At 52.5% G+C, this 12365-nt stretch overlaps 1 protein-coding gene across 15 annotated transcripts in view; it reads right to left on the reverse strand.

Annotated features, from left to right (window-relative positions):
- The window catches only part of Tns1 (tensin 1), a 223137-nt gene that overhangs the window by 158315 nt on the left and 52457 nt on the right, over positions 1-12365 (reverse strand). For 14 of the 15 annotated variants that reach the window (XM_087904165.1, XM_087904163.1, XM_087904094.1 and 11 more), the window contains exon 3: positions 6064-6101. In XM_087904165.1, coding sequence (XP_087760291.1) covers positions 6064-6101 — 38 coding nt within the window. Of the gene's footprint in view, positions 1-6063; positions 6102-7001; positions 7060-12365 lie in introns of those variants that run through there. The other variant, XM_087904185.1, reaches the window with a different exon arrangement.

Below are 12365 nucleotides of genomic sequence, written 5' to 3' on the forward strand. Positions count from 1 at the left end.
CCTCTCCACAGCGCTGAGATCACAGGCGTGCACCTCTATAGCTGGTTTATGAGGTGCAGAGGGTAGACAGAACCCAGGGCTTCCTTCACATCAAGCAAGCGCTCTCCCAACTGAATGGCATCTCTAGTCCAAGCCCATGACTTTATACGGCCCAGGAAGATGACTCTGAAGACTGCATTGCCATCTGCTCACCCATTCACCTGATGCAAAACATTCCAGCTTTTTCCAGTCTGGGTCTCTCATGATTTTAGGACCTGCACATTCATCATCACACAGAAAGGTTTTTGTTTCTCTCCAGCAAACACCTCAGAACAAAACTGCTAAAAAGCCACATCAAGCTTGGCTACAAACAACTCTGCCACTTGTCAGGAAACCGAGTGCCCACACACACCATGCAGAGCGCGATCCAGGTGTCTGCGCTAAAGTGTCCAGGTGACTCCAACACCCATATAAGACCTCAAGTCATGGCTATGTTCATCAGGTATCACAAGGTGGCAAACAGCCAAAGTCACACTACGAGTGGCATACACAATGACCTTGCTTTTTCCTTACAACAGAGAGAGAGAGAGAGAGAGAGAGAGAGAGAGAGAGAGAGAGAGAGAGAGGAAGAAGAAGAAGAAGAGGAGAAGGAGGAGGAGGAGGAGGAGGAGGAGGAGAGGGCACTGGTGCAAGTATCTAGACTTGATTTCACCACCTCAGCAAGCTGTGCTGGGGTCTCAGAGTCCCCCACCTTTCATGAGACAAGAGACAGTAGGGAGAATAAACCAACGTGAATCAGTATTCCTAACTTTTTGAGTACTATGTTTTGAACTTGGCACTCCGACTGGGTTACCATCTCAGTATTCATAAGACCCCCATTATATAAGAACCATTATAATCACCATGTTACAGATGAGGAGACAGGTTCCGAGAAGTTCCGCGCCTTGTCACCGGCCACACGGTGAGCATTACTGGGACAGTCAGGATTGAAATATAGTAGTCTGTCTCCAAGACCAAGGAGCTTAAACACTCCACCAGGCTTGGAGTCACAGACTGAACCTGGGGTCACAAGCCCCCTCCCACTCCGCTATTCTTAGTGGCTCCAGAAGAGCTGACTACATAGAAGGCTGTGAGTCTGTTCATGAGGGCCTAGCATCAGAGGGAAACCACAGTGAAATACGGGTTTTCCTACAGGATGACCTTTTCCTTCGGAGCTTAAAGGTGAACTGGAGCCCTTTGGGCACTGGGGAGGAGACTAAGCTATGGGTGTGTTCTTCCCTCCTGGGCCTGAACACAGAAGAGAACTTCAGGGAAGAAACCCGTGAGAGATCTCAGTCGCCCAGGGCTGGCACACCCAGGCCTCTGCTCCTTTCACGTATCTCCCACCCGACCTGCAGGTTTGCAGGAGTTTGTTGGGAGGAGCCATGACCTGAGCTGGTCAAAATAGGACACTATGTTTCTGCTCACAAGTCCAAGTCAATCTGGGGGCCGGGGAACCTGGGCCCACTATTCTGTAACTCCCTAAGGTACCTCTGCAACTCTGTAACTCTAAAACGGTTCTTAAACTATACTTAAAATAACACGCATAAATACACGGAGGTTGTAACATGAGAAAGCGGAGGTGGGGAGGGCAAAGAGAAAATCTGAAGTAGAATGAGATGCAGGGCTGGAGAGAGGGCTCAGTGGTTCAGAACACTGGCTGTTTTTCTACAGGATCCGGGTTCAAATCCCAAGGTGGCTCACCACCGGCTCTAACTCCCTCTTCTGGCCTCCTCAGGCACCAGACAGGCAAATAGTACACAGACATATGTGCAGGCAAAACATCATACACATAAAATAAAAGTAAGCTTTGAAAATTAGTGGGAAGCAAATGCTAACCACTCCTTTAAAATCCTCAACAGCAGAGAAAAAAAGAAGGTGCAGGCAAAGGTCCCAAGAAGTTGAAGAGTGGGGAAATATGGGAGAATTTGCCTCTATAAGAACTGGAGAAGGGGTGTGCTGGAACCATACTGAGATTCCAGACCCTTCTCTCCCACATCCTTGTTCCCTTCACTCCCCTCTCACCTGGTCAACCCCAGGACAAGTCCTCTGTACAGAGAAGCAGGAGACCCGCTGTCTACCCTTACTAGGTTTCAATGGTCAATACCTAAAATAGAGTTATTGTGAGCCCCGCCCACCTCCCCTCCAGGCCTGTGACACGAATGGGAGTATCTTGCATGTTGGGAAGTCCTGTGCAGACACAGGCGAGGAAACATGATACTGTATCATCAGAGATGCATTCTGACACTCAGGCAGCCTCCCTGAATTGCTTAGCCTGGTTCTTTCTCTGGGCATTTGCAGCCAACTTCTGGTATAATCTGAATCTCAGTATCCCTCATGGGCTTGTTACCTATGCTGGATCCCCATCTTACAGAGCAGTTCTGATGGCTAAGGAGCCTTTAGCAGGTGGGGCCGAGGCCATGGGAGCAGGTCACTGCAGTGGGTGATTCTCACCTGCTGGCTCTGCTTCCCCCTCTCCCCATCATGAGAAGTCACTACCTCATGCACCCATGGCCATGCCTCACCACCATGGTAGAAAATAAAACCTCTCAGAAACTGTGAGACAAAACAAACCTCTCCTCCCTTAAATAGCTTCTGTTGATAATTTGCCATAGCCACAGAAGTAACTAGCATGGCCTTAGCATGGCTCTGCTGTGAAGACTCCATGGGTTCTTCCCACTGGCATACAAGCCCACGCAGAATCCTCCACCTCACAGGGCTGCCCTGTGTTGCAGGGGCTCATGCACATGGGTGGCAGGGTGAGACTTCTAAGCCTGGAATGGAAAAGACATAGTGTTCCTGTATCCATGCTCTTGAATCATTCCCAGGAAGCCAGTACCACATGAGAATGCTCAAGTGCCCTTAGCAGGAGACCACAAAGCTGAAGAGAGGCTTTTATCTGCAGCCAGCCCCACTGGCAGCCCCAAAAGAGGGCCCCTGAGAGAGGTCCCTCAAACCCCATTAGGCCTTCAGAAGATTACTGCTAAGCCTGCAGATACAGATCTGTCATCTTAGCGACTTTATAAACTAAGACATCAGGTTGGTAAGAATATGGCTAGCCTGGGCTATAGCAGAGTTCAAGGTCTGCCTTAGTAAGACCCTCTCTTGGAGAAAATCAACAGGAGACTTATGAGCTTGCTTAGGATAGCTGAGGTCCTGAGTTCACTCTCTAACATAGGTGGATTGTATGGGTGGAGACAATGCTGCCTGCCATGTTTTGCCTTGCCAGGACTGACCAGCCAAGCCCTTCTCCAACTCCAGACCCTCAGCAACAGTGAGCACACAAATGGCTATTGTTGCTTTGATCTTCTAAATTTAGGGAGTTCTGTTACATTATATATTGCTGTGTACCCATACGCCAACCCCATCCGTGCACGGGTTTATACTATTGGAGCATTCCGGAAGGCAGCATCAAGAACCAGCAAGAAAACTCCCCAATGGAGGGAAGGGAGAAAACTGGAAAAAAAAGACACAAAACAAAGGAAAATCTCCCACAGTGCTTTCAAGGAACCTTCTCCCACACTTCCTCTACTCAGTAAACGAAGCCATATGTCCCCAGTTGCTCTGGCCAAAGACCTATGAGTCAGTGATTCTCTCTCACACCCAACATCCCACCCGCCGGCAAAGTTCGAGACTTTGAAACACACCCCAGCCGGCCCCTTCCTCACTACTGCCCCATGATTCTGAGTGCCACACCACCAGCCAACTCACTGGGTACTCGGGTAGATGCCACGAGCAGCTTCTGGCCCTGTCCTTGCCTGGAGGCAACACAACCTTTCACAGGCAACACAACCATTCACAGCGGCAGCCCCGTCCTGTTTCTAGTGCCCTAAGCTTGCTCTCCTTCCTTCAAGCTCGCCTCACCTCAGTCTTTGCTTGGCTCTTCTCCTTCACAGCACCAGGAACATCCTCCGGGTCTCCCATTCCATAACACCTCCTCCAAGCACTCCTGCTGGGCTAATCCTGCCTAGCCCGCTGATCAGCTGCCTTAGAACAGGGTCCTGGACGTGGAGAGCCCTGGCTGACCAGCTGCTTGGTGGCTCCTCTAGGAGCAGAGGGTGGAGGGGATGACCACCAAGCTGATCTAGCTACAAGCCCGCAGCACAGAACTCGGCTTCCCAGCCGGAGAAGCAGCAGCCTGCAGTAAGAGCTGTGGTTTGGGTAGAGTCTTGCTAGCTGGGTGGAGCACACCCACCAGGAGGTTCCACTTCCTATAGGGGAAAATCCGATGAAAAGCTCCGTCTGTATGGAGGTGCCCTGCTCGACCCCTCCCCTTCAAGTTGGCCTCCTTGGCTAAGCAGCGCAGAACTGTATAGCCTGGGGTTCCTGTACCCCCAGCACAGGGGAGACCCGTCCATCAGGCAGGCTGATGCCCCTAAAAGTCATCTCTGGTATCCTTCTGAAACAGGGGACCACTGTCCGTCACGTCTTTCTGAGCCACCTATTCCAACGTTCTTTTCACTGACAGTAAACTCATCACCTGATCTTCTTTAACAGTCTCCTGCTGCTACTAGGAGGCAGAAAGCAAAAGAGGAACCAAAAAAAAAAAAGCCATCGATCCGGATGGAGAACAACAGGCCAATGGTCAGGGAAGGACAATCAAGGGGGCACAAAAGGCCATGGCAGAGGAACTACACCTACAATTTTTGGTGCCTTGGTTCCTCCGATTTAAGGCAACGTGATCTTCCGCCCTGTGGGATTACAAGATTCAGCTCTGATAGTGTGCATACTGCACGTGCTCATAAGACTTAGGCCCAGAGAGCACTAATGTTCACTGTCACTGAGAAACACCGACATGGGAAAGACCTGCAAGGGGTAAATGGGAGGAGCAAGCAGTCTGGTAGTTTCTGGGATTAAAGATGGAGAACTCTGCCCCAGATGAACTGAGCAAAGAGGACATGAGAGGGAGACAAGAATACATTACCTCCCCGACCCACGAAGATAAAGCTGGCCCAGCCAGGGAAGCCAGATCGCCAGTATTCCTGCTGCAAGCCCCAGACCCTTTGCAACCCAGAATTTATAGTATACAGCTCCTCCAGGAGTCCTTGGGGGGCATGCTCAGGATCTCACAGAAGGAAGCAGATCCCTCCCAGACCTGAGGTTCCATCAACAGTCCCTTCTCCGAATCAGGCCTGTTCTTCAGTAGTGGGTTGTTTGTTTGTTGTTTGATTAACTGATTGATGATCGATTGATCGATGGATTGATTTTTGAGCACTTCTGTTGCATGGGCACTTAGCATTCACAGCCTTAGCTCACTTAACGTTCAAAACCTTATGAGAGGTGGGCATCTTGACCCCATGTCCTTAGGGTGGATCAGGCTCAGTTAGAACCGTGACACACCTACCATCTCCCAGCTAATAAAAAATAAAGCCGGAGGGTAAAAGCGGACCCTGAACCTAACTAACTGGCTGCTCTGCAGCTTCCTTCTCACCTGGGCTCCTGCCAGAGGGGCAGGTTTATACAGCAAGGGCAGGTGAAGTGACAGGAAGGGGGCGGCCTGGAGCTGAGCAGACACCGGGGAAGAGTAGGGAGAGAAGTCCTAATAGGTTGCGAACCCACCGTGGAAGCTGAGCCACCTGCCAGCAGCTGCCTTCCAAATTCATGCCACCCCCACCACCCCACACCCCATTACTCCACAAAGCTGACCCACCAACTCCTGCCCAGACCTGAAAGGACGTGTTTGAACAATCAGAGCAATCGCTCCTGTCTTCTCGCCTCAGTTTCCCTCTCCTGCATGACCCGCCAGGAAACACTGGAGAAACTAAGGACGGAAATTGGGGGGGGGGGGGGGGACTGGCCCATGAAGAATGGGTAGTACCTTGTCAGACAACTCCACGGCCCCGCCCCCACTCTCTGTAGTGTTGCGGACGAGGCTACCCGAGACTGGCCAAATGGGGCCGTGCAGGGCAGTGTACGGCGGGACCAGGACCCCCAGAACCTCCCTGGCCTTGGCCTTCACCTTGACCCGTGCCCCGCACTTTGCATAAACAAAAAGCAGCTGCCCCGCCCCCACCCCGCCCCCTACCAGCTCCCGCTGCCCCTTACCTTGGCCTGGCATTTCCGATGACAGGAGAAGCTGCAGACTGCGGGAGCGAGACAGAAAGAAAGTTTTAGCCGCGAGGTATGAAATGGAAACTCAGGCGCAATCTCCTCCCACCCCGGCCCTCCACGCCCGGCAGGGGGAGGGGGGAGACAAGGAGAGGGGCGGAGGGACTGTGGGGAGGAAGAACGGGGAGCCCGGGTGCGTACCCCGAGGGCGTCCGCTGGAGTCCCGCCAGGCCGAGATGGTGGGGACCCAGGCCCAGTGCCAGAGGCACAGAGGAGCAAGGGGGCCTCTCCCTTCACACCCGACTACAGGCAGGCCTGTCACACGTGCATTCCCCTAGGCCAGAGGCCCAGGCACACCCGCAGGCACACACAGCACTCAGGACTCTCCCGACCACATAATCACACATACACACACACACACACACACACACACACACACACGCGCGCGCGCGCGCGCGCACGCACACGCACACACACAACGCCATGCAAGGGAGTCTCACACACACTCATGCTACAGAGATCCTGGGATCTGTGGCACAGAACAAACACACACACATACACACAAAGTTCCTGCCAACATGTTGAGTGCGCGCGCACACACACACACACACACACACTTCACACACACACACTTGGAGAACTTGCTCTCCCTCCCACTACCAGAAGCTGGAATCAAATTTCCTATCAGGTTCCCCTGAAGCCAGGAATGTCCCCTGTTCTGCGGCCCCACCCCCCAGGGCACTTGGCACTTCTAGACAGTTCCAGGAGCCCTTCCCAGGGGTGCTTGAGGGCCTCTGACCTGGGTTCTGAGTTGATTTGGGTCTGCTGGGACAGGAGAGTCTGACCACTGGCTAGAGACACAGGGAAGCGGGGCGGCAGAGGTGCACCCTAAACCAACTCTCAGCTGCCCCTGCTAGTCTGTCCACCCTACTCACCCCTACCAGCTTCAGACAGCAGCTTTTAGCAGAGTCCTGGCTGGAGGTTGAGGTTCAGACGTCCCACTGCAGTCACAGAGGCTATGGAGTTCCCCACACCCAGCCTGACCAGCAAGGTGGAGCCTGGGATGTCACCTTGACCACTGGCACCCTGTCCTGGCCCAGTTCAGGCCGTGTGACTCAACCTGAGCTGAGCAAGGCTGTACTGACCCCAAGCAGCTCAGGCCCCTCACCCGTAGCCGTGTGACCTATGCCCACCATGTCATCACCATCCAGCTAACTTCTGCCTTCTCCTGATTCCCTAAGCCTGTATCCCCACCCTAGGTGGCAGCTCCCTCCCTTCCAGAAGGTGTTCCCCTCACATCAGGGCCCTCCCCACCTCACCCCCATGCCTTCCTTGGGACAGGGACCTTAGGACTGAGAAAACCTCAGTTCAATTGGCCTGAGCCTAGGAGACCCCCCACTGCTGGCTGAGACTACAAATATGGATAACCCCATCTGTACCTGGTACACTGTAAGGGCTTAATAGGTGTCTCCTGAGTTGGACCTAACTGAAAGTCTCCCCATGACTGTGTGGCCCCTGTCATTTAATCATCTCCCACACTTAGCCGTCCCCTGCACAGCAAGCCTCCTGCCACAGCTCATATCCAACCAACAGCTCCTTCAGCCCACTGGGCCTCTCAACCCCCAATCTAGGCACTAGGGGTATAGTGGGGGACCAGGACTCTGTCTTCTTCCAGTGTCTTCCACATTTCTCACATTCCCAGGATGCAACAAGCTCTCTTCTCCCTAGGGGCCTTTGTTTATGCTGTTCTGGCAGCCTGGGACTCTCTCTGTCCTCCCCAGTCCTTAGCGAGTCAAATCCCCCTCAGTTGGTAGGATCCACTCAAGGCTGCCTCCTTATAAAGGCCTTTCCTGACTGCCTACATTACAGTGGGTCTCAGTTAATCCTTTCAGCGCCCCTATTGTCGCCTCGTCTGACCAGTTCACAGTCTGAAGTCTCCCTAGACAGCTTCCGGCTGAGCTGTCTACCTGCACTAAACTCTTGAGCACGGGGAGCTTGCCCATCTCACTCAACCTGTATCCTCTTCAGCTAGGACAGTATCTGCTTCAGACTGTGCCACACAGTGTCACAAGGCCCAGGCAGCCCAGCTTGTGATCCACAATCAGGCATGGGTGTGCCCATGATCCAGAACCAGGCATGGGTGTGCCCGTGATCCAGAACCAGGCTTGGATGTGCCCACAATCCAGAACCAGGCATGGGTGTGCCCGTGATCCAGAACCAGGCTTGGATGTGCCCACAATCCAGAACCAGGCATGGGTGTGCCCATGATCCAGAACCAGGCATGGGTGTGCCTGTGATCCAGAACCAGGCATGGGTGTGCCTGCAATTCAGAACCAAGCATGGATATGCCTAGCTTTGTGATAGAAGGGCACCCTTTTCCAGGCAGTCCTCGGGATGGCGACTTGATGAGCACAGCCTGGGGCAATGCCAGCACTCTCTTTGGTAGGTGCCCTTAGCAGTGTCCTGCTGTAGGTCCGTAGGAGCCTCTCAGTGGACAGACACTCAGCAAGTGTCCTCAAGTGGAGGCACGCAGGCAATGGCAGTCCAGGACTCTCTGCATGGTGAATGCAGAGTTGTATGAGAAAATGTCCCCATCCCACTTCAGGGGCACTCAGCACACAGGGCCAGGTCCCCAAGTATGGTGCTCCACGTCAGAGCACCTGTCCCCAGTCCCACTGAGCCTCCATTACATTCTTAGCCACCTGTCTCTGGTCTCCTCCAGGGACAGTGGGCCTGCTGCCTTCCTTGGCTTCCTGCTGTCATTCTAGGCTTGGCCAAACCATGCTGCTGGCCTCTCCAAGACCAATGAAACATTCAGGATGGTACAGAAAGGAAGTGTGGCAGCCAGCTGTAAGGGGGTCTCTGCCCTCTGCTAATAAACACACACACACACACACACACACACTACACTGATAGGGCTGCTTTGGGTAATCTTTTTATTATTAAGTATTTATTTTATATGCATCAGTGTCTTATCTTATTCAAATGTATTTCTGAGCAACCACATGTATCCCTGGTGCCTGCAGAAGCAAGAAGGGGGACTCAGATCCCCTGAAATTGAAGTTAGAAATCACTGGGAGCTGCCATGTGGGTGCTGAGAATTCAACTTGGGTCCATCTGGAAGAGCAACCAGTTTGGGTAATCTTGACGTCTACCACCATCAGGCCTGGCTGTTCATCAGACTTATGGAGAAAAGCTGAAGCCGTAATAGCTGAGCCTTGAGCTGCTTAACCTCTGTTGATAACTTCATTTAATTGGGAAGTACCTGGGAGGTCAAACAAGCAAGCCCCTGGGTCTGTCTGTTCTTCAGAGAAGAAGGCAAGAATGCGGATACTGCATCCCATGGGGAGCAGATGGAACACAAGTGAGAAAAAGAAAAAAACAGCTATCACAGGCTGGCTTTCTTCCCCGCCTGAATCATTTCCTGGCTAGCATAAACAGGAGCTGTTCTACCAAGCCACGCCCCACAACATAATGGACTAACACCCTTGAAACCATGAGCAAAGTGAGTGTTTATTCCTGGTGCCTATGGCTGGGGTGTTCTGGTGCAAGAATAAAGGTTCAAGAAACCAGCCTAAGGTGGAAGTTAGGTCCCTGAGTGGGATACGGGGACCCCTGCTCTGTCTTGATTCTCTCTTTGTTTCCTGACTGCACACAGGTGAGCAGCCTATGCACCGCAGGCTGAAGCGGTCGTTGACTAGAACTGAGACATAATTAGCTTTGCTGCCTTCAAGTTGGTCGTCTGAAAGTATTCTGTCAGGAATGGACCTCTAACATGACAGTAGAATCAGTGGTGTGTGTGACTTTTGGGGCAAGCTAGGCAAGGCGTTGTGACTTCAGTCTTGCCCTAGCTGAGGAAACCAGTCACCCTGTCTTGAGCACACTCTAGCAGCCTGTTCACTATAGCCCCCACCAGGCCAGCTGCCATCCTGACTCAGCCTCCAGGGACCCCAAAACTAAAGCATCCCATGCTACCATTCCTGCTGCACAAGCTGAGGAAGACCCTCTTTTAAACAGTTAGGTTTGACAGCCATATTCACATAGCAGCAGATAAACAATATGGAAATCAAAGCACTGGGCCCCTCAAAATGTGAAGCCAGGCCAGTGCTGGCTGATGAGGAGCACTCATCGACCCTCCCTGGGCCCCATTGCTCCTACCCCTTTCCATTCTTCTCTAACTCCTTCCCTTTTGCCACCCTGCTGGGCATTTGATCCTCATGTTCCACAAAATAATTCCAACGAGGCTAAGGGATCCCCAGCCCTCGCCCCCAGCTCCCAGTTCACACCAGTTCACACCAGTTACCTTCCCATAGGCTGGCTCTCACCTCCAGCCTTACGCCCATCAGTCCACAGGCCATAGCCAAGTGCTGACAGGTCACACCACATTCCCAACTAGAACCAACTCCTCCCCGCAGCCTGCTCCAGCTTCTACCCCCAGTCCGTACCCCGAAAGGGTCTGGTCCTGCCATACCAGCCTCCCCAGATGGACCTCTGAGTCTGCAAGGAACAGACCTGAAATGGTGAATTCATATATCTCCTTCAAGCAAAGTTCAAAATGTTCCTCCCTGGATGATCATTCATTCAGAGGTGGTTGCCCCATCCCTTACAGAGTCACTACACTATACTACACTAACACATACACACACACACACACACACACACACACACACACTGCTTTCCTGCATCAGAAGGTTTTGTGTCCACCACACAGATGGGCTCAGGAAACACATACAAGCTTCCAGGTAGGATTGTCCCCAGCTAAAGCCCCAGGAACAGAGCTGGCATTTGGGGGCCCACAGAGCAGGTACAGTGGGTGAGGTGAGCCCTACTTAGGGGAAGGTAGGGAGCATGGGAGATGGTCAGTGACCACACCACCTATCAGCTCAGAACTGGAATATGTACCAACTGTAGCAGCAATTAAACTAAACTCTCTCTCTCTCTCTCTCTCTCTCTCCACACACACACACACACACACACACACACACACTCAGCTGTACTTGCTCTCTCCACATCAGAGCCTACAGGGAGTCAGCTCTCAGTCTAGGCACAGATATAGCTGTGTGATTTGGGAAAGTTACCAAGCCACTCTGTGCTTCCAGTCTCTTGTTTATAAAATGGAGCCAATGATATCATGTGTGTCACAAGGTAGGACTAAATGATTGTCACCATGCTGCTGCACAGCCCTGTGCTGTGGTCCCTCACCTCCAAGGGTACCCTCCCAGATCCCCAGTCAGTACTTAAAGCCATAGATGATACTGACCCCAAGGTGCATGGTGCCTTGTTCTATTTGTAAATGCCTGTGATACCATTTAGCTAATACTGTAGGCACAGGAGGTGAGGATATAACAGTAATAGAACATAGTAATTCACAGTTACAAAAACCATCTCAAACTAAGGAATTGTTTCTGAAACTTTCTCTCTTGTTTTTGAACCACATCTGGCCTCGGGGAACTGAAGCCTTGGAGAGCAATGCAGTGGATAAGTAGGGACCCCACCCCCACGAGTGTTCAGTCTGACTACTGTGGCCAACAGCATCCTCATCAACTTGACCTTAGTTATGATAAGGGACACCTGGGTTCCTGTCTTAACCACTTTCATTTTGCTGTGTGGCCACACTGAGCAAGTCACTACCCTCTCTGGTCTCAGCCTCTCGTTCTTACAGGCAGCCTGAAAGATCCATCGGCCTGTACCCTCATAATTAGATGGCTCAGTGTTTACAAAGACTGCAGAAGTTTCTATTTCTTGAAATGACCCCAGGCACAGTAGCTGTCTCTAGCACTCTCCAGTGGCCAGAGTCTCCCACACACAATATCCAGGGTGACCCACTCATCTGTCTGCCTTACTCCTGGGCTTAGGGTACCAAATCAGATGGACCCCCAACCCTGTTCCAGCTATTAGAGTCTGCACCACCCATGCCAGTCTGTCCCCCAGCTGGGGTTGGATATGTTCCTGGATTTCTGTGCTGGACCCCAAGCTTGCTGTGACAGTCCTGAGCGGTCCCAAGCCCTCCACCCTCGCACCCCACAGTGCTGTCCCCTCCTGACTCCTCTGGGGCATGCGGCAACTGGGAGCCCTAGTGCAAACAGAGCCGACCCTTCCCTGGACACCAGGGCCACGGGTGCCTCCAATTCCAGACGTCTGAACCACAGCACAGACAGGCAGACAGACAGACACCCCGCATCAGGGTCTACCAGCCCTCTCCCTCCACAGAAGGGGAACTCTCCTTCTGACCCTAGAAAGGTGGCCTGGGTGTTGGCAGGATCACAGCCTCCTGGGACACAATTCTCCATTCCCCTTTT

Source organism: Myodes glareolus, chromosome 1 (genome assembly GCF_982192425.1).
Source record: "Myodes glareolus chromosome 1, mMyoGla1.1, whole genome shotgun sequence".
Taxonomy (NCBI): Eukaryota; Metazoa; Chordata; class Mammalia; order Rodentia; family Cricetidae; genus Myodes; species Myodes glareolus.